The 22080-nt window shown below is 35.4% G+C and overlaps 1 protein-coding gene across 1 annotated transcript in view; it reads right to left on the reverse strand.

The window, feature by feature from the left end:
* The window catches only part of LOC128176466 (golgin subfamily B member 1-like), a 33639-nt gene continuing 11559 nt past the window's right edge, over positions 1-22080 (reverse strand). The window contains exons 6-38 of the mRNA XM_052842845.1: positions 20580-20657; positions 20386-20482; positions 20101-20288; positions 19482-19598; positions 18903-19073; positions 17517-17639; positions 16631-16837; positions 16098-16283; positions 14447-14553; positions 14077-14228; positions 10981-11213; positions 10600-10764; positions 10365-10514; positions 9523-9669; positions 9238-9405; positions 8990-9136; positions 8639-8812; positions 7411-7490; positions 7190-7301; positions 6882-7037; positions 6229-6372; positions 5266-5416; positions 4989-5154; positions 4742-4837; positions 4477-4600; positions 4199-4363; positions 3829-4032; positions 3308-3487; positions 2944-3038; positions 2699-2810; positions 2460-2575; positions 1748-2107; positions 1-1516 (exon numbers count right to left, since the gene is read on the reverse strand). Coding sequence (XP_052698805.1) covers positions 1267-1516; positions 1748-2107; positions 2460-2575; positions 2699-2810; positions 2944-3038; positions 3308-3487; positions 3829-4032; positions 4199-4363; positions 4477-4600; positions 4742-4837; positions 4989-5154; positions 5266-5416; positions 6229-6372; positions 6882-7037; positions 7190-7301; positions 7411-7490; positions 8639-8812; positions 8990-9136; positions 9238-9405; positions 9523-9669; positions 10365-10514; positions 10600-10764; positions 10981-11213; positions 14077-14228; positions 14447-14553; positions 16098-16283; positions 16631-16837; positions 17517-17639; positions 18903-19073; positions 19482-19598; positions 20101-20288; positions 20386-20482; positions 20580-20657 — 5121 coding nt within the window. The 3' untranslated portion in view covers positions 1-1266. The remainder of the gene's footprint in view (positions 1517-1747; positions 2108-2459; positions 2576-2698; positions 2811-2943; positions 3039-3307; positions 3488-3828; positions 4033-4198; positions 4364-4476; positions 4601-4741; positions 4838-4988; positions 5155-5265; positions 5417-6228; positions 6373-6881; positions 7038-7189; positions 7302-7410; positions 7491-8638; positions 8813-8989; positions 9137-9237; positions 9406-9522; positions 9670-10364; positions 10515-10599; positions 10765-10980; positions 11214-14076; positions 14229-14446; positions 14554-16097; positions 16284-16630; positions 16838-17516; positions 17640-18902; positions 19074-19481; positions 19599-20100; positions 20289-20385; positions 20483-20579; positions 20658-22080) is intronic.

Raw genomic sequence — 22080 nt, forward strand, 5'->3', positions numbered from 1 at the left:
GATATTGCAATTAACATTTATTGTGTAAATACAGATTAACAGTGTAAATATATATGTATAAAATGAAATCTTGACAACTAAGGCAAAATTATTGTGAGGATTAAATTGAAAAAAGATGTTGAAGATATAAATTGAACAGCCTATATATACCTGATCTGCCTCAAAAATAGGACTTAAGACACTTGACAGTTAACCAATATATAATTGCAAATGGAAAATTATGTGACTGAAAGATTACACTGAATCTATTGGCTGGAAGACTGAAATACTAAAGAAATCTCCATTAATTTAATTTTAAATACTGTGATGGATTTAATGGGCAATGGCAAGCAAGTGGAACAATTTTGATTTTCTAATAAACAACAAAAGAACACTTGCTTAAACTAATTAAATATCAATAAGACTTGCCTGATAACGCAGTAAGCCACAGAAGTAGCTAAGAAAATATGTATATTGCAGTCTGAACACGTACAGAGAAAAAGAGGAACACATTTTTTCGAGTAAAGATCCTTTGTTTGGTACATACATATTTTATCAAGTTGTGTTGCACAGAGGATGTATCTAACATTAACTTTAATTAACAAGAAAGAAAGTTTTTACAACTAATAAGCAGATCAACCCATTTTTTGGAATCCAGCACTTCTAATATAAATTTTCAGGACGGATGAAAAATCACCATGTTCTATGATATATTTAGGAAATACTGTCTATAATAATAATACTAATATTAACTTCTTTTAAAAGATATATCATAATTAGGAATGTGATATTATACTGTACTGTGTTAAAATGAATATCTACACGTACCTTACATGATAAAATATATACCGTATATATTTTGATAAACAGTAAATAAATTAAAACTTTTTCTCTCATTAAAAAATCTGACTATCACAGAAAAAAAAGGACGGCAGTCATTCTCCACAATCATAAAAAACCACTGACACTACATGTAAACCGATACCCATATATCACTATATGAAGTTGCAACAAAGGAATGCTAGGAAAAGTATTGCACGATCAACTTAAAAAAATAAGCCTCCAATCTATAAAAATTGTTCATTATTAAATTTTCTGTAGTAAAAATATCATTTCTTAAAATTGTGCTAGCATAGACACTTACTCCAGTGATCAAATCAAACTTGATGTATTAAAGGAAATATTAAGGCCTGATCATGTTTTTTCTGTTTAAAATCCATGATTTGACAAAAGTTTATAGATAAATAATGCCTTGATATTAAAAATGTACACTTTATAATCTGTGTACTATTTGCGGGGGGATTTGGCTTGTGACGGATAAGTTGCCATTACAGCTGGAGAAATGCTGTTGAAGGAGAAGTCACTGGCAATGGACGTGTCCGGGGAACCATCATGGTAGTTGTAGTTTGCATTCCGAGGAGTGGTGATGCTGCGTAGAGTCTCCTCAAAATAACCACCAGCGGCCAGCATGTTCTGGGCCTGTGTCTGTGAGCGAGCTATGATCTCATTGATGGCCTCCATACGAGACTTAGATGATCTAAAGTTTTGAGAAAGAAAATTACATTTCTGAACAGGTAGTCAATATTTTAATGCTTGTGATGCAAGTAAGAAATGTTCTCTTAATTTACTGTGCTTAATACATGTACCAGACTTCACTTTCACTCAAAATGATTGTCATTAAGTACTTGTGCCTGCTTTTTTGTGTGTTAAACATGTATCAGACTTCATCTACTAATACACATAAAAACAAAATTTTGAGACGACTTACTTGTCGGCTGAGGACTTGTCCCTTCTCTTGGAGGCCATGAACTGTTTCTTCAACCTCTGGCAGTCCTCCTCGAGGGCCTGCAGTGAGGACTTGGTGATGGAGTGGACTGCCCTCTCTGTATTGAGGTCCCCCTCCAGGTCACGCACCTGCTTCTTGTATTTCTTGATCAGCTTGAGGTCCTGTTCTCGCTGGTTTTCCCGCTCCTTGGATCCCTCAAAGTGCTGCTGGATCTTGAGGCTCATGTCCTGAATGACCTTTGACATGTCCTGCCACATTGACTTGTCGGCGTCGGTCGCCTCCTCAGCTTTCTTGCTCAGGAAATTCTTCATTCTGTTAACCTCATCCTCCTGCTCCTGGTATCTACAGAAAACAAACAAGGCTGGGATGGATAACCAATTCTTTCTTATATGTTTTACCGTTACATGTACTATCTAATTATGTATATGAAATGAATAGCATGATATTAGTCACCAGTATATCAGTGTACTGTAAATTCCTAATTAAAAGCGAGGAATTAATATCCGCGTAAAATCGAGAGAAGCAGATCTCGCAGATTTTAAATCTCACTTCTATTTTTTGGACGCATGTAAACTGTAAGAATTATGATAAAACATCGGCATTTGCAATTTATTATTCTTGCGATTTGATGAAAAACAGTTGAATCGCGAAATTAAGTACTTGTGTAGGATAAGGAATCAACAGTATCTTGTACCTGGAAGCCAGTTTAGACTGGATCTCTTCCTCAACTTTCAAGTTATCCTCCATTTTCTTTAGCTTTGATGACCTCTCTCTTATCTGCTCCTCTAAATTCAGAATATTTTCCTGAATCTGTAAAAAATAAAATATCATAACAATGATTCATTTAGTCTTTGGAGATAATCATCCTACTGAATGGACAAATACAGGACTATGTATAAAATTAATGCATACAGGGTAAAATGTTTCTCTAACCTTAAGAATTTCCTTGTTTTTAGACTGGATTGTTTCCCTTGCCTTCTCAAGATCAAATGTTAACTGCTGATTCTGTTTTAATAGCTGCTCTTTTTCCATCTCTACCAAGTCTCTGTAAAATATAACCCTGACACCTTAACAACAAGATTGTTCAATAGCCATACTGTATCAGATTGTTTTAAACAAACCAGATCTACATCATCAGCTAACAGACAGAGTGACTTGTCTGGTACATTTTTACTTACAGCTGTTGTTTGAACTCCTGGGCGGACTTCTTAAGTTTCCCACCAAGTTGTTGCTTTTGGCCATCAATGATCTGCCTTAACTTTCCAATCTCACTCTGGAAGGAAAGATTATTCATATTACTACACACAATGCACTCTCTGACTCCCCAATGAGAAAACACCTCCCTACCTGACTTCTCCCTCATTGATTCCCTACCAGAATTCTCTGATCCCTCTTTGAATTGACATCACCAAACCTGATTTCTCTGGTCCTTCTTGATTCAACACCTCCCTAGCTGATTTCAATGATCTTTCCTTGATTCAGTCTCCCCCCTCATGACTTCTCCCCCCCCCCCCCCCCCATCTGCCTGTGGTGACCACTGACCTGTAGAACGTCCACCTGTTCCTGCTTGGCCCTCACTGCGGACTGCTGGGTGGCTGACACTGCCTCTAGTTCCTGAATCCTCTCCTCCAGTTCCAGACAGCGGTCCCTCTCCGCCCTCAGCTCCTTCTCTACCTTCACTAGGTTAGTCTGACACTGGTTCAGTTTGTCCTCCGTAAGAAACTGTCACAGGGGAGAGAAACGTCATATGATTGAATAGATTTATGGTAAACAGAACTTTATTAAAATTGAGAGCTCTTGTTTGTAAGGAGTAATTGCTTTGTTATATCATGTTTCTCTTTTACTGGGTAAAATTAAAATCCTGAGTTTAATATCTGCACTGAAATAATCCTGTTGTCCAAGTCCTAATCTTTACACTATTTTGAAAACTTAATTGCATATTCATTGTCACCAACCACATTAGTGACTTGCTAATTAATGTCGTTATTAATAAGAGACAGCTTTCACTTTCCCATAAATAATTGAACCAAGTACACACAAATAAATAGTCAATATAACCCTACCCTCTCCCTGCGGCTGTCATTCAGCTGACTCTGCAGGGTCTCCGATTTCTTCTCAGCGACTCGGAAGCAGGTGCTCTCCTCCTCGAGCTTGGACTTCTTCTCCTCCAGGGAGTGCTCCAGCATCCGATTGGTCATCTGGAATTTGTCGCGGGCCTCCACAGCTGATGCCAAACTGGTCTCCACGGCCTTTAGCCTGGCCTGAGTCTGAACAAAGAATCAAACACCGATATATAAAATAAATGTCTTTATTTTGTATAGTCTGATAATTACTGAAGAGGCTTTAAACCATGATAAGGATTTCATTCATTTTTAGGGAAAGTTTATTACCTATGAATTACTACAAAAATGTTCTTTTTCCGTCTTCTCTTACCTGAGACAGATTTTCTTTGAGGTAGGCTTTCTCGCCTTCATGGTGCGACTCGGTGTCTGATAAAGTTTTCTTCAAGTGCTGTATTTCCCGTGAGGAGGACTCTTTCTCCTCCTTGAGTTGGTCTGTCAGCCTGGTTTTCTCCACCTGGAGTTTAGCCTGGATTTCCTGTAAACACCACAACATTTATTTTTCATCATACTCATTAAAGATGGTGTGTTTTTTATAAACTGTTGATACATGTGTTACCATGTGACCAGGATGTATACTTTTTACTTTACCTGCATTCTGTGTATTGTGCTTTGGTGGGACTCTATCTCTCTCTGGTGATTCTGCAGCAGCTGTTTGACAGAGCTACAGTCAAACTCCAACATCTCCACCTGGTTCTCCAATTCATGTTTCTTCCTAGGTGGTACAGAGAGAATCAGAACATTAAGCTATTTCTTACATGCACTGATGCAATCTACATGTACAAACATGCTTTATACATTGTATGTGCTGTGATTTTATAAATATCCAATTTTATCTGTATTTTGTATGTCTTACTTTGAGGCTTCCTCCAATTCCTGTAATGCTCGTCCAAATGTAACCAGCTGAGCATCCTTCTGTTTTATTTCTTCATTTAAGAAATTAATTTTTTCCCTTCACAAAAAAATCATGTACTTCAATTAAGTTTTTACCTTAATTATGATATATTATTCCAACACTCCCTACTATTAAACTATACAGGGTCTTTGTTTAGATCTCTCTGTTGAGCTGGTTTTTTCAAGGCTGATTTGAGGCAGCAACTTACTTGGCTTTGTCAAGGTCACTCTCTGCAGAAGTGCGTTCCTGTTCGAGATTCAGCTTTTGCTGAGAAAACTCCTGTTTCATGGTATCCAAAGACTTGTTATACTTTTGCTGGAGCATCTCAATTTTCTCATCTTTTTCAGCAAGTCTTCTACACATGCTGTCATATTCTGAAATATTCCAATCAAACCTTTAAAAATTCTCTCAAAGAAGCAAGAAGTCTTTTTTCAGCTGCGAGTCATTTTTCAGCTGTGTGTATAACATTTGGAGCCATTCTTTACCTTGGTAGAATGCTCCCTTGTCTTGCTTCAGACTATCAATGGTTTCATCACGAGCTGAAAGTTGTGCTTTGGCTGTTTCAAACTCCATGGTGATGGTCTGAAGCTGTTCTTTTAGTTCTGCACACTCCCTCTGGTATTTCTGCACATCAGCCTGCAATTATATCATAATGATAAAAGTTGTAATACAAACTGCAAATCATTATGATAAAAACTGTAATACAAACTACAAATCCAAATTCTGGTACATACAACAATATAAATAGCTGTGCAAAGAAATATATTTCTTAAACTTGTGTCATGTTAGATCGATATCGAGATACTATTTTTAATGAAGCATATTCATATTTCAAAACCATAACTGTGATGTTATAAGAATAAAACTTAAGACTCTATTAAAGTTTGTTTCAAGTATTTTCATCATTACTAAGTGCCAGAATAAGTTAAACTTTGGAGGAGCCTACTTTTTTTATTCAGTACTATTTCCACTATTACTGTAACAACAGGATATAAATAAACAAATTAAGTGCACATTTTAAAGGAATTTTACCATGTAAGATTTGCATGTAATTATAGTCTATAAAAAATTATATTTAATCTAGTCTGCATGATACCACAGACAAACTGTTAATGAATTAATGCTATGGGTCAAACAGTTGCTTCATTATTAAACTTTCCGTCTAGTTTAGATACAGCTTTTTCTTAACCAATTAATGTGCAATACAAGCCCCAGTGCACAATAATATCTTGTCAAAAAGTTGTTTCAGAGAAATCTATTTTGACATCTCATTGCTGCTCAAAAATAAATCAAGCTTCATAAAACACAAACATGCTATTAAAATAAAAAACAGTATTAAAGTGAATAATGTGCATAATTATGTCTCCACTCAGTGCACGTTTGGTGTAATAAGGATTTAGGAATCAAGGCTAGACTAGAGGCACACAACACACAGGACTGAGACCAACTTGGAGCTGTGCTGTGGCCTGCTTCTCCGCGTTCAGACTATTGAGGACCTTCTCGTGTTCTGACGATAATAAATCGAGCCTCTGATTGGTCAATCTCACTTCCTCCTTGTCAGTTCTGGAGGAAAATTTCTTTTCCTCTTTTAACTGAAATCCCAATATTGACACATTCACAACCTTGTTTACATCATATATCAAGGTACCTTACCCGTACCTTTGAGATTTGAGAATACATTCACTGAAAGGCCTAGACCAGTGATAAAAACATATTAATGTGTATATGGTAGCTTTGGTTGATGAAATACATAATGTACATCTTTGTATATGTATCTAAATGAGTCAATGGATAAATTTATCTAGCTATAAAAATCTAAAATGGACAGAATGAATGCATATCATATTGCTTTCATTTGAATGCTAATGACATCACACTTTTAAATGCACTTTTACAATTATACATTTTAATGCATGAAATCATTATGAATAATCTCATACATTACATTATTACATACATGATTATGCAAACCAGTATGTAAAATATAAATGTATGTAATGAGTCTGCAATTTCTTACTGTGACCTGTATATGTAACATATATTGTTTATTTCTGATTTAGCAATGAAATTATAGTCTGTTCAGCACCTCTTGGGAATTTACCTTGTGTATGACCTCGGACACATCCTTTCTGTACTTCTCATTGTGTGACCTCTCCAGTGCCTTCTCCCTCTCATCTGTCTCCCTCTGGTGCTGAATCTTAACTCGCTCCCTGGACAATGTCTGGTTCACTTCTTTCAAAGAACTAGCCTCTATTATCTAAAACAGTACATAAAGGTTTTTTTCTGTAAATTTAATCCCATCACTGATCAGAGGATACTGACTCACTTAGATTATGACTGATGTATGTACATGTATAGACTATTATTTTCAGCTAATAAATAGCAGGCTAAGAATAACAGAATAATTACCTTGTGGGCTAGTTCACCAGTCAGTCGCGCAATATCTTCACGATTACACTGGTTCTCACTGTGTAGTAGCTCTATACGTCGCTGTAGGAATTCTGTCTCCATGCTTTGCCGACTAAGAAAGAAAAATTAATACCAAACATACAGCAAAGAAATACTTTTCACATATTAACATTCAAAACATCCTGGAAAGAGAACAGCTGAAGTATTTTATTTATTCTTACGTCAACTTGTCTTGCAACATTTCCATTTCTCCAGTCTTGGCATCTAGAAGTGTCCTTAAGGAGTCTAGTTCAGCAGCCATCTGTTAACGAATTTGTATTAAAAGTTATTCAAATCTCTCTACAAATACAAGTTAAGCTGCATCACTTTACAATTAAACAAAAGAGCAATGGTGAAAAAAAGGACCAAGTATTGCTTTCATTAACTATTCTGCCAAAGTTTTAGTGTCTCTATTGATGAGATATACAGTGGTAACAACGTTATTGTTGACAAGCCAATCGTGTTAAATAGTTCGAGTAACATGGGTGATCGTTCGTGTAACGTGCAGGATCGTGCGTGTATCAGGAAAAATAGTTTGCGTTTTTTACCTTGCTTGTTCGAGCGTGATAGTGTGGTTTTTTCGTTTTGTAACTTTTTTTACAGAATGTCAGGATTTATTCTTAAAACAACGACAAGTAGTTTTTGTAAAACAATGTGAATTTTAAACTTTTTTTTTATGAAGAACATTGACAGTTGTTAACATTCATTCTTTCTTTCGTGGTTAGATACATTTATCAAGTATTTCCACAGCTCATTTAATCCTTTGTTCGGTCGAGTTAGTTTTGCATAGTGTTATAGTCAGCCTATATCAAGCATCCATTGTGTCTTGACGCATAATTTTAATCATATTAGCAAGAGCGACACATTGAATGCAAGCGGTCAAGCTTACCCACTCCTCGTTTTAAACTAAACGATTATCCCCAACGTTTTTCTTTCAAATGAGAATACGATATGCATTCCTATCTGGTTCATTGTGTAAACATTTGTTTGATATAATTTTTTTATAGACGCTTTAAAATTTAGAATAAATAGAAATAAATCAATTATGTACTGTAAATAATGAAAATATTCAATGTGTAAAATCGAAATTCTATGGAACAAGGTAACAAATTTACCACTATCCCGCATAATCAAACCGTACGTATGTTGCGTGTTTTATCGTTTTTGTTCGTGTATCGTGAAAATTCAGTAAGTTAGTGATCGTCCATGTATCGTGCGTGATCGTTCGTGTATCGTTTGTGATCATCGTGTATCAGAATCGTGCGTGTCGTTTGTCAACAATAACGTTGCTACCACTGTATTATGAATACTGTATATAAATCAGTGGAACCCCCAACAGAAAATCAGAACAATGAGTAGTTCCATCCTTCACTTTTTACACTTGTTACAGTGGATCTACATGTCACTGACCTTTCTGAACTCGGGCGGAATGTCGCCGTAGTGGGTCTGGAAGTTGTTGTGCTGGCGCTGGCTGTCCGTCTCAAACTTGTTCACCATCTCCTGTACCTTGTTCTCCAGCTTCACCAGGTCCTCCTCACTCTGGGTCTTCTCCTGAATCAGAGCATCATGCTCCTCTGCTATTTCCTGTTCAAACCAAGAAATGATTGGATGTTTTTATTACTGTTCTATCATTAAGATGTCGTCTACAAGAATCATTTGACAAGATTATTGATGTCTTCACAATACATGGATTTCTTCAGAAGAATTTACTAAATGTGGTAAATGACTGTCCACAAAGACTTTAATTCCCTTTAATCTTACCTCCAAGTGCTGCTCTAGTTCCCCCTTCTGTGCTGACATGTGGAGAAGCTTGGCTTGTTCTGAGCTAATCTCCTGCTGCAGCTTCTGAGATTCCGACTGGGTGTCAATCATATTCTGTGTCAGCTCCTCATTTGACTTGGAAGTTTCCTATACATTAATAATACAGCATTAAAGCATTTCCATTAATAACTTCCAGACATTAGAGAATTCAAAACACTAACACTAGCTATAATAAGCTGAGTACTGACTATGAGATGTTCCTGTAGCCTGTCCTGCTCCTCCTCCAGTTGTTTGATCCGGAGCTCCAAGTCAGAACTCTCTCTGGGCTCTGAGTGAACACTGGTTCTAGACATCTCCTCCTGAAGAATCTCACATCGACTTTTCTCGCGGTTGACTTCTGCCTGCAGAGTCTTGTTCTACAATAAGTAACAAGCAAATACCTGTAATACAGTCAAGTAATATACAGTCATGTACAATTAGATATATATCAAGTTTTTAGATTCATGACTGGTGAGTATCTAGCCCCTACAAACCTGTGCTTGGACCAGAGTGAGTTCTTGAGACATAGATTCCAGTGTGTCCTTCAGCGAGTTGTAATGAGATTGTGAGTCTGACTCACTTCCTCCGACAGTGTCCAGAATGGAGTTCTTCTGCTCCAATTGATCCCTCAAACTATCCACCTAAATACATGTACATAACCATTAAAACATAACCACCAACGTATCCAACTTTCTTTATTAAGGTCAAGATCTAGTAAATGATCCCAGACTGTCTTTTTGGTGCTAGAACCATTATTTATGACGTCATAATTGATTTGATGAATCTTTTCCCGTATTTTATGGCTTTAAAGGAATTATGTAGAAAAAAACCCCAATATTTTTACATTCTATATTTAATCACAGGAAAAGTAATCTGGGTACCTATATCTAATTTGACATCATTTTAAAGAGGAGGTCAAGAGCTTGTTAGATGCCGTTTTTGGAGAGACTGTAGGCATTCTAGATATATTTTATTAGTCAAAAATGGACAAAACTCCAAGATTAGCTACTTTTATCCTTCATATTTCGTAGAAAATGCTTGTTTAAAACATGATTTTTCATTGTGGTCTACCAAAAATTTAAGCCCCAGTACAGCCCATGAAACAAAGATATCGTTATGAAGCATCATTAAAAGAATATATATCTTGAATTTCATAAACCTGTAGGCATCTTTCATTTACTAGATCTTGACCTTAATTAATTGTAAGATTAATTACAATTTTAGACATTTTAAGTCCACAATTGACATATGTGTCCACTTATTTTAGTGTCAATTTTATATGAGACACCCTTGGCAAGTACAGATGTCTGTATACTGGTGATAATTCGAGTCCTACCTGGGCCTGTAGGTTTGCGATCTGAGCCTGCTCACTGTACATGGCATGCCGAGTTTGCTGTAACTCACTCTCCAGGCTCTGTAAATCTCGATTTGACCGACTTAGCTGAACCTCCTTCTGCTGTAGTTCCTCTTGTAATGACTGCACATACTACAAACATCAGTTGTTAATTCAGTTTCCCACTCTGTAACTTTCTAACATTTCTTTATCATTTGAATCTGTCATCTATGCATACCTTGTTATCTGCCAGGTCTCCAGCTTTACCCTCTTTCTGACGCGATTTTAACACATTTATCTCCCGATGACAGTTTGCAATGTTAGTATCACTTCGCTTCTTCTCATCGGTCAAATAGCCATTCTTCTCTCTGAGAATCCTTATTTCTGTCAGAAGGTTTTGGTTCTGTAACATAAATATATACATTGCACTATTTACGTTGTGTTGCTATAGACAATAAACACAATAAACACCGACTGATGAAGACCGGTAACAGGATCGAAATATTTTGAAACAGTGTTTGAAAGTGTTTTTTCATTACACTATCTAGTATATGAAATTAAAGGGTACTACATTTAGGTTACATAAGTCAGTCTTGTATCACTGAGTTTGACCCCTGACCTCTGCTAGGAGTTGGTCAATCCTGTCCTGTTTCCGTTGGACAGTGTCTGTGTTGTCAAGGCGACGGTTGGCAAGGTCAGCCTCTGACTGGGCCTCCTCCAGGGCTTTCTCCCTCCCCTCCAGCTGTACCCTCAGGGTGTGCACCTCCCCCTCCAGAACCTGGTTCCTGGTCTGTAGGCGGTGCAGCTGGTTCTCTAGGTTCTTTATCTCTAAGTGAAGGGCGTCTGTGTTGTCTACAAGTGGACACAGTTGCTACCCTCAGTTACATCTATCAGTTATATCTACACTACAGCCAACGCGGATCCCGTATTTTCCCGTGACACCGTGATGGTGTTTTAATCTTTTCCGCGATACACCGTCGCGGTATTGTCATCGCGGTGATCGCGGGGTCACGGTTTTACCGCGATGGTGTAAGACACCGTAACAGGCGTGTTATCTGTATTAGGGATTAAACCAAGAAGGAGAAAACAAGCGCTGTTTTAACTATTGTTAGAATTTAGATATAAATATTATTAGAAGAAAATTCATTATTCTCTTTGAATTGTTTTTAACAAAAACCTCGAGAAAACTATTGCTACATGTATTTTGTTAATGTTGTTCAAGAGTCCCAAACATAGCAATGTTACAAAATCATGCATATACGTGTACTTGAAAATTAGTAATATTTTAAAGTATTATTTTTTGCATATGATGAGTTGAAAATATGCCACAGATTTAAAGAAGACAAATATTCCGCAATGTACTATTATAAGGTCGCTACCGTAGGCATCAACGCAACGTGTATGTTGTCCCTCAATCTTACTCTTTTTTAACTCATTAAATATTTTCCAGCCTCTCTCTCTCTGTATCTCGTTTAAATAAATACGATTATATCTACATTTAGGATGATCGGTGTTAATTATAGTCTAGGCAACGGTATGGTCAATCATGGACAATTATCACCTTGCAGGACAAGTGTTACCTGAAGAAAATCCCGTAACACGGGTCCCGCGTCTAATGCCTTGAGCCATTTAAATGACAAAGTAAGTGTTAAACTTAGGTAACGCTTGCATATTCCGGCCACTTGGAGTATCGAGAGTAAAAGAACAACAGATTATGAATAACTGGGACTGCAGTTTTACTCGAGGGATCAAAGGTTTTGAGAGATCAAGAGAGTAGATTTACTTGGTAATATTAGTGGTTGGAGGATATGGACCAGAGACTCACTTCGAGCAAATAATGCATAATTCAGACAGGTACATTGACAATCAGTCATCCCTGTGTTTACGGGTGTGTAACTATTACATAACACTTCCTGACCATGGCAGCACCCGTGCTCTGACCACGTGCCGTGAAGAATTTTATTGAATGTTGAGATTCTCTCTCTCCCCCCTCTCTCTATCATTTCAAATAACTAATGATTTATGTGAACTGCTAAAGTATGTAGTACATGTAGCCGTATTTCAATCGAGTGTACGGTACATCATTAAAAGGTAATTTTATGGATGTATTTTGTAAATACTGTGTTATGAATACGCAGAATAAGTTCCTTTGATTTAAATTAAAAACAAATTTTCATTTGTTTGAAATTAAATTATACTATCAAGAAAATTTTGCTGTTTGAAAGAACGGACTATTACTTCAATTTAGCGGACCCCTAGTCACACTAATTGCTGCAGGTCACCCACCCCAAAATTCTATATACACATACGTAATGTTACCCAATTTACCCCCCTCTGTTTGTCAACTGACACTGCGAAATTTTAACATGTGATGGATACCCCAGAATAAATGATCATTCATATTTTTAAATCCCGGGTTTTGAACGACAAACATATAAATATTGGGCGACCCACTGAACATCATACTTTTGCTAGATCGGATAGGAAAGTCAATTTTTAAATACACACGATTTTAACATTAGCATTTTCGTAAACTGATTGAACCTTTTTTTTATTTAAAAACGTTTGATAAACAAGTTATACAACTTATATTAATAGCTTTCGTTGGCACGGATGTTAACGCGAGGAGGTCATCGATGTGGAAGAAAGCCGGAGTGCCCGGAGAAAACCCACGTGTCCAAGCGGGCAACCAGCATGTCTATTCAACTAATGTCGATCGCGGGGATAGAACTCGGGTTGCAGCGGTGATAAACGAGTGCACTTTAAAACATTCTACATCTACATGTATTTTGTTATTCATTAAACGAATTGTATTTAAGAGAAATGACCAAGTGTAAGGTATGTTTTAAAGGTAAGAATTAAATATGAAAGATTGTAAATGAAACGCTAATTAGTATCCCTTTCTCGAGGCGAAATAAGATATTTTGGTGAAGTGTTTATAACCGGGTATATAATTATCAATCAAATTAATTGATAACCAAGAATTGTCAGCGATGAACGTGCCAAGATTAAATTATATGTAAGGCCATCGAGTAAACAAAATAGTATACAAAATTCTGTATTAGCATAATTACACCTTCTTTTTATTTCTCCCACTTTTTTAAAATAATAAAAAATTGTAACAATCAGCTCCATTTATAAAATAAAGGAATATGAATTAATATTCATTAAATCTCTCAATCATATTTCCCGTATGAGAAGATATTGGGGGAGGTAACTCGCGTTAAAAAATAACAATAGTTTTCACCTGGGACTGGTTTCACAGTACCGCGACGGTGTGGCCAAGGTGAGAAGCCGTACCGCGAGGATGCGCGGTTTTACCTGAGCTACCTGTGATAAACTGCGATCAATTTCATACCACGAGGACTTGCGGTAAATACGCAAACCGCGTTGGCCGTAGTGTATTGATAACATTTACATAAAAGAAGAATGGGAAAATCTTCCTGAATGTAAAATATATTAAAGATTACTTAGAGCCAATACACTTGATAGTACACATATTTTTTCTTAGCTCTTACAGTATTCAATGTGCAAAAAAAGTTCAATGTGAAATACATGCATGTATCTTATGACAAGTGCAATATAAAATCCTTGTCATGAAAAAAGTACTAATAAAAAAAAACTGTGTAAAGTCTACCAATCAAAATTTTTATCTAGTTGACCATTCTTTCAATATACGAAACAAATAAGCTTTGAAACAATGAACTTTACTTACTGTTCTGTGCATTTGAGTTTTTGGTGCTTACACTACCACCTACACCAGCCTTGAGGATTTCATTTTCCCCTCGGAGGGCCTCTAGCAAGTCCTCTGTTGTCTTCAAACGGGCAAAAGAATCATGTCTCTCTTTGACTAGCGTGTTTAGTTGTCTGAAATCCAACAATACATATCTACATTTTTTCTCACTTGAAAACAATCATTATTACAAATCTAAAACAGCCTATATTTATGTGATAGTAAATGCATGATCATTCAAAACAGCTGCACATGTATTATTTTAAATCTTATATCATTAAAATTCATTCAAAGGTGGAGGATTTTTTTCAAGCGCAAAAAAAAAGGCATGGTTATGACTGTATAAACACACTCTCTGTAGGTTGTTTCAAATGTAGCGAGCTGGGATTGGGAGTCACGAAGCTTCTCCTCTGTCTGCTGTAGCTTGGTTTCGTACTGACTTTTCAGGTCTCTCAGTTGCTGTTAATAAAAGGATAAAATAAAGGTTCAAAGCTCACATCATTTAAAGAAACTTATTGATTTATAATTCTTTAATTATTTTTTATTTAGTTTTAAATATAGTTTCCTTAAATTATTTCAGAAGAAAAAAGCCTTATGTTTTTTTTCCCAATAAACATGGCATGGGATGATCTTAGATTAATTTCATTAATACATGTGTTTCTAAAATTTTAAGATTAGCTTACTATTTTTACATAAATTTCATGAATGAACAAAATTGATTGGAAATTATTTGAGAAAACTAATTCATGAAATTCAAAAGCAGCTAGTACATGTATAGAAAACACTCGAACAATTGTTTATCAAATATACCGGTAATACTTTAAAATTTAAAAACGTAGGCTACCGAATTGGTTCATTGACAAATAATGTCATTAATGTGCCATAAACCTTCTCTTTTTGACTTCACCATTGATATTTGGTAAATTTTTACCTGTAACACTTGTTTCAGGATATAGTTATACAATCATGTAATAAGTGATTATCTTCAAAGAAATGTAAAAAGATAACCAGTATGTCATGATATTAGAATTCACAAATCTACAACACATAGTGCAAAGCAGAGTAGATAAAAGCTAGGCTACTACAGCATACAATGATATGATGTAAAAGACAAACAAAATTCACATGATAAAGCTACATGTATGAAGCACACAATCTAAAGTTTTCACACAGACAAGTTAATATACAAAAGAAAACAAGCAGCAAGGATAAAGAGCTGTGAGTACTTCTACATGGACAGTGGTTTCATAAATATTTGTGGACATCAATGTTCTAGGATTCAGTAAGGTTGAAAGTTTAAAGGAGACTAATTCAAAGATCCTTGTAATAATTCTTCTTGTCAATGAGAATTTTATTCTATTAATTACCTTAACAACTACATGTAAATACATGTACAAGAAAATTGGTGTACAGTGAATATTGATGAAACCAAAGAGTCCCCCAGCACCATCATAACAAACTGTCAGATACTTGACATGCAGGGTGGGGACACAACTGTGAGGGGATAGTTCTTATTCTGTAGAAGGAAATATTTACTCTCAGAAATGTTACGACCAAAAATATAATTTACAAATAAAAATTTTTGTAAATAAAAACCAATTTCATCGATAATACAAAAGACTTCCCATTTCCAACATACCAGGTATTTGAATCATGTTCAAATAAACATTTTTTACAATTATCAGGGTTTAAAAAAATAAATATGCAATTTGAATAAAAACTGGATTTGACTTATTATTAAAAGCTCAACAGAATTCATATATATAGGATGTACAGGAAAATTAACATAGGGTAACAAAGTTCTTTTGGCTTTATTTTAAAAAATCAAAATACCGGTAAGGTGAAATTTCTAAAACAGCTTAATAAAAGCACTTTAAAAGAGAAACAAAAATAATATTTCTGGTTACCAGGTTATAGTAGATAGATTGTAAGACAAGGTGTTGGTAATTAGAAAACAGATTTGGTAGAGTTTAGAAGTCTGATTTGTGTATTAATGATTTCACCTTCAGCCCAGCAGATAAATCATTGTCTGGGAGATTTAAATCCTGGAGAATGTATTGTAAATGACGTAATTGCTGATAAGTTGTCTCCCTTGAGCTCCAAAGGTGACATATAACCTCTTTCTCTTGACCAATGGTAAGACCAGACTGTTGTTCTACTTGTCCCATGACATATTTATAATCTGGTGTCTAATTATAGTGTAAAGAAAAATAACAAATTACACCAAATGCAAAGAGTGATTGCAATTGAAAAAGTAAAAACTTATCAAGAAATCAAGCATGTTCAACTACGCAATTCAAACATTTCTTTAAATTAACACTATAAAAATGCAGCTATATTTAAAAACGGTACATCAGGACTGAATTAAAATTAACAAATCTTATGCATTCAAATAATGTCAAATTAAAGGACAGGAAAAACCATATTGCTTGTACATTTGTAATTCAAAAATTAAATATGATTTTACACAACTGTAACAACTTAAATAAGCTCTGCAGCCATTCACCAATGCACAGATTCTAACAAACTAAGGCACCTTTTTGTTTTCGTGCCTCTGGTTGCTGTGTATACTGTACGGAATATCATACTCCTCAGACTTAGCTGAGGTCAAGGTAGTTTCATCAAACGGAAGAGCTAATCGCAGTCTTTCCACTTCTTCTCTTGTGTCCTTGACCTTATTGTCAAGGTTACGGTTTTTGTCTTTTTCACGTTGTAGCTGCCTGTTAAGTTCCTTCTCTACAGCCTGCAAACAAAAGACCCACAAATACAAGTTTTACAAGAAAAAGAATAATTTCCTAAAAGCACTAAAAAACATGACTACACTTATATCTACCGGTAATCAAATACTTTTTGTATTTTTTTAAAATCAAGACTGGAAGTATTATAGGCGTTTATGTTATAAGTGTCCAGTGTCTTATAAATGTCCAGAGTATTTTAAGTGTACAAAAGTACCATGAGTGTCCAGTATATTGTAAGTGACTGTGTCCAGAGTATAATAATTATCCAGTATATCATGAGTGCCCAGTGTCATATACTGTGGAATCATTAGATTTAGGCTCAAATTTCGTGGAATTCGTGGGTCCCTCTCAACCACAAATTAACATCCTCCAAGAATTCATAAAATAGGGTTATAAAATCACACTCTCTTTTGTGGGTATAAGAAAAGACACGAAATTTCATTCCCACAAACCTATAAAATTTCAGCAATCCACGAAAATTGACCCCCACGAATTTTAATGATTCCACAGTAAGTGTCCAGTATTATTATAATAATCATTGTCTTATCATATAGGTGTCCAGAATGTTATGAGTGTCCGGAGTATTATCTCTGACCTGTGTCCTATTAATATACAGGTGTCCAGTGTTTTATGAGTGTCCAGAGTCTTATTATGTAGGTGTCCAGTGTTTTATAGATGTCTGACCTGTAGGCGTGCGTTCTCCGTCAGCAGCTTATCCTCCACCTCTGACAGGTTGTTGGCGCGGTCCGCCCGCTCCTGGTGAAGGCGCTCCTCCGTGATCTTCAGACGCTTTTCTAGAGACTTGATCTAGTGCAGAAAGGTCACAGACAGCAGGAGAAAGAGATGGAAGTAGCATTGAGGGAGACAGGGAGTGCAAAGAAAGGGAGAGAAAATTGATCAAAGGAAGTTTAAAGAAAATGAAGTTCAGAAAATGGTGAGTGCAGAGGTAAAAAAAAACAACACATATATATTATATAGGCGTTAAATTATCAGAAAAATATCATAAAGGGGCAATTTCCTTTATTCAAAATTTTTAGTCTAATACAGCAAAATGATAAAAAGCAAAATATCCTTTTGAAAATAAGATATACAAAGTTAAGTAATAATTTCAAACTAAGATACCATACGAAACACATAAAGTCAATTTTTTTCATCTACGAAAGTTTAAAAGTGAATGTAAATTATATATTTTTCCATTCACAATATATTTTTCACAAAACTGCATAACATACATTTTTTCTAACATATAATAACTATGTTTTCTGATTGTCACATCAAAAATCACTTTCATGACATGGCATTAATAATATCTATAAGAGTAATCTTCAGAGGTTAAGACCTGTGAGTACATCTTGATGACAAACAGTCTCAAAGTTTCTGAAGTCATCCTAACCGGTAGACATGCTCACCTTTGGGATTACACATAATTATATCATCCAATTTATATTATTTATCAGAGTAGACCTACCTGTTTATCATCAGACACTGTTCCGCCCCCTCATTATATTGAGCGAGTTCCTAACTGTTTTTCAGACACTGTTCCGCCCCCTTATTATATTGAGCGAGTTCCTAACTGTTATTCAGACACCCCTCATTATATTGAGCAAGTTCCTAACTGTTTTTCAGACACTGTTCCGCCCCCTCATTATATTGAGCGAGTTCCTACCTGTTTTTCAGACACTGTTCCGCCCCCTCATTATATTGAGCGAGTTCCTACCTGTTTTTCAGACACTGTTCCGCCCCCTCATTATATTGAGCGAGTTCCTACCTGTTTTTCAGACACTGTTCCGCCCCCTCATTATATTGAGCGAGTTCCTACCTGTTTTTCAGACACTGTTCCGCCCCCTCATTATATTGAGCGAGTTCCTAACTGTTTTTCAGATACTGTTTCGCCCCCTCATTATATTGAGCAAGTTCCTACCTGTTTTTCAGGCACTGTTCCGCCCCCTCAATATATTGAGCGAGTTCCTACCTGTTTTTCAGACACTGTTCCACCCCCTCATTATACTGAGCGAGTTCCTACCTGTTTTTCAGACACTGTTCCGCCCCCTCATTATATTGAGTACCTACCTGTTTTTCAGACACTGTTCCAACACCTCCCTTGTCTAATTGCTGCTGCAGAAGATTCTTCATTTCTGTCAGTTTTATAACTTGCTGGTTCAGTTCCTTACTCCTGACTTCCTCCTCATGGAGGTGATTTTCACTCTGCTCTAAAAGAGCTTTTACTTTTCCAACTTCCTCCTACAAAATAACACCACAATGTGTTAAAAGTTCTAAAAAACATAAATAATATATTTTCTTCAGAAGGTATTGAATTGTATATATTTACATTTTCCAATGTCTTTGCTTGTGATAACACTATGTATCAAATTTGTACTGTATAACCCATAGTACAAATGACGCCAAATTGAGGCGCCAGCGGGGTTTGCTTATTTACATTTAAATATTTAATCGTACGATGGCCTAAAATTATATAAATATGAGTAATAAGGAATCATTCTTTGAATATTATGAGGTGATAATTTTGGTCGGAGCGTGATCAAATCTATCATAAAGCCCTTCGGTCTTTATTGGATTTGATCACGCCCTGACCAAAATTATCACCTCATAATACTCAAAGAATGATTCCTTATTCCTTATAGAACTTACCCTCAGGGTCAAAACTTCCATTTTATATGCTTCCAATGTTTTTGCTTTTTCTGCACTCAGTTTAATTTGGCTTGATGCTTTCTCAGCAGCATCTAAATGTTTCTCAAACTTTGACACCTACAGATAAAAAGATATGGAATGTAACATTGAAAATATTGTACAGCAGAAAATTAACTCATGTGAATAATTTTGCACTATGTGTCAAAATTTACAATGCTCAATGAATTCAGCTTTCATGGATTTCATTGTTGAATGGGTATACCAAATCAAATGTTCAATTTATTGCAATATATAATAATATATTGTATTGATAGGATGGATCATTGGCCACAGATTTATGCATCCTTGGAACTGATTTTCACTTTATCTCCCAAAATTGATGACTAAGAATATTAATGAAACTACAGTAGATTCATCCTGGTGTAAAATGTCAATCTGCAAATCGTGATCTTTAATAGACCATAATTTTAACCTGTTGTACAAAAGTGTTGGCCCTAATCAACCAGTTGAAATAAGGTTCAGAACAAATTAAGTCCTCTTTTACAATATTGTTATGTATTTTTTAAACAGTTTACTGTAACTCCTCTACAACCTTCAGACTTCATATGTATGGACTAACCTCCGATTTTAGCTGGTAGTTCTCCTGGTACAGTTTCTCTATCTGGGACTGCAGATGAGAGTGTTCCTCTGACTTTTCATCAGAGGCTTTCCTTTCAGCCTCCATTTGTTGTTGCTGTAGTGTGTGATAAACACTGTCCACCTCATCTCTATTGCTGGCAAGTTTCTCTTCAAGATTTTCAACTGTTACTGAAGTGGTAATCAGAAGATTCAAAACATGATGATTACAATGTATCGACACTGGGAATCTTTTCAGGTTTATCAATCAATAGAGTAAATCAATTACCTTGTGCTCTGTTGAGCCTCTCTTTGAGGATCTTGTTCTCGGTGTGGAGAGAGGATACCTCCATTTGTAACTTTCTTGTTTGGTTTTCTAAGACCTCCTATAATTTGACAGATAAGTCAAGTATTTTCATCAACAATCATTCATACAATCAAGATTTATCTAATTGATTTTTTATTTGTCAGAGAAACACTGACCTTTTCCATCAGCCAGCTTCGAGCCTCAGGGGTCATACTCCTAGGGCTGACAGAGGGCAAACTCCTCTTTCTTGGAGACTGAACAAAAATCAAAATGATTTAATGAACATGATGAACTACACACTGTTTCTTCCATTTATAAACTCCACTGTACAAAGAATTCATTTTAAAATTAACCTCAAGCTTATTGTTAAAGAGAAATTGAATTTTACATAATTATTATTATATTGTATAGCTCAATGAAAGTGTTAAAGTTACAAGTCTGTCAAATAAGAACAAAAATTTATTTATACTTTGTCCCAAGATATCACTGATTCCCATTTTGTTTAATTATATAAACTATCGTTAACATGTTTCAAAACAATGCTAAAAATAAGGAGTATATGGGGATTTTGCATTGAAAAGTACCCGGATGATAATGTTGAAAAATTGTGCAAGGCACTACTAGTATCTTACAAATGGACAAAAAGATGCTAACATTTCCCATTAAAAATCTCCTTCAGAAATCTGTTTTTGTTATTTTGATTTTTTTCCGAGTGAAAAATTATTATGTATCAATGAAGATATCTTGGATTTTTTTCCTTGCATCAATTTCAATTGCACTTCTTTCACAGATATGTGTATATTAATTTTATTAAAGTTGTCCAAATGTGACAAAAACAATAACTTGGGACAGACTATAATTAATTCAATAACAAACTTTGTGTACATAAACAGTGAAACATTGGAAAAGAAAACATCCCAAAAATAATTCAATAAGCACTCGGACCAAATGGTGTGTTCCCGTTTTGCACACATTTGATAATTGGGTATAGGACAATATGTGATAGCAATTATAGTCTGCTTTCGGTCAAAGATTATACCTGGATTTTTACCTGTGATTTATCAGTGCCTTAACGATAAAACAAGAAAGATACAGATATTTTGTTGTGTTTTAGGTCTAATAAATAATAACTATCACCATTTTTTTCGGTTGATAAAATAAAGATAATGATATATTTAAAAAGTCTGATAAAAAAATAATGATTAGATTACATGAATTGACTTTTACATTTTTGTCCATTTACCTTAAATATAAAACCAAATGAATTAGGAAAAATGGTCCAAAGCCATTTGGAAGCTGATTCAATGGATACTTATATGATGGAGGGGAAAACTACATAAACAGTCATATGGGGTACTCCGTGTCTCTTTTTACAATTGAGTTACAAATTATGTAAAACGCATGTTTATAATTGATTGTCTGGTATCAACAGAAAGAATATTATGAAAGAAAACAGATTTTTATCACAAAATATTTCAATGTTTGAAGTAGCGACCTTGACAGTAGTTCTTATGACATCGCCGCTTTAGTATATGGCGGGTCACTTTCTAGTTTTTCAAATCGGAGGTTAAATACATAAAAAATCTGACAAAAATAATATTTTAATATTGATGCGATATACGGGTACCTCAAACTGAAAAAGGTTGAAAATGCATGAATTGGGAATACATTTGATAG

This window comes from Crassostrea angulata, chromosome 3 (genome assembly GCF_025612915.1).
Source record: "Crassostrea angulata isolate pt1a10 chromosome 3, ASM2561291v2, whole genome shotgun sequence".
Taxonomy (NCBI): domain Eukaryota; kingdom Metazoa; phylum Mollusca; class Bivalvia; order Ostreida; family Ostreidae; genus Magallana; species Magallana angulata.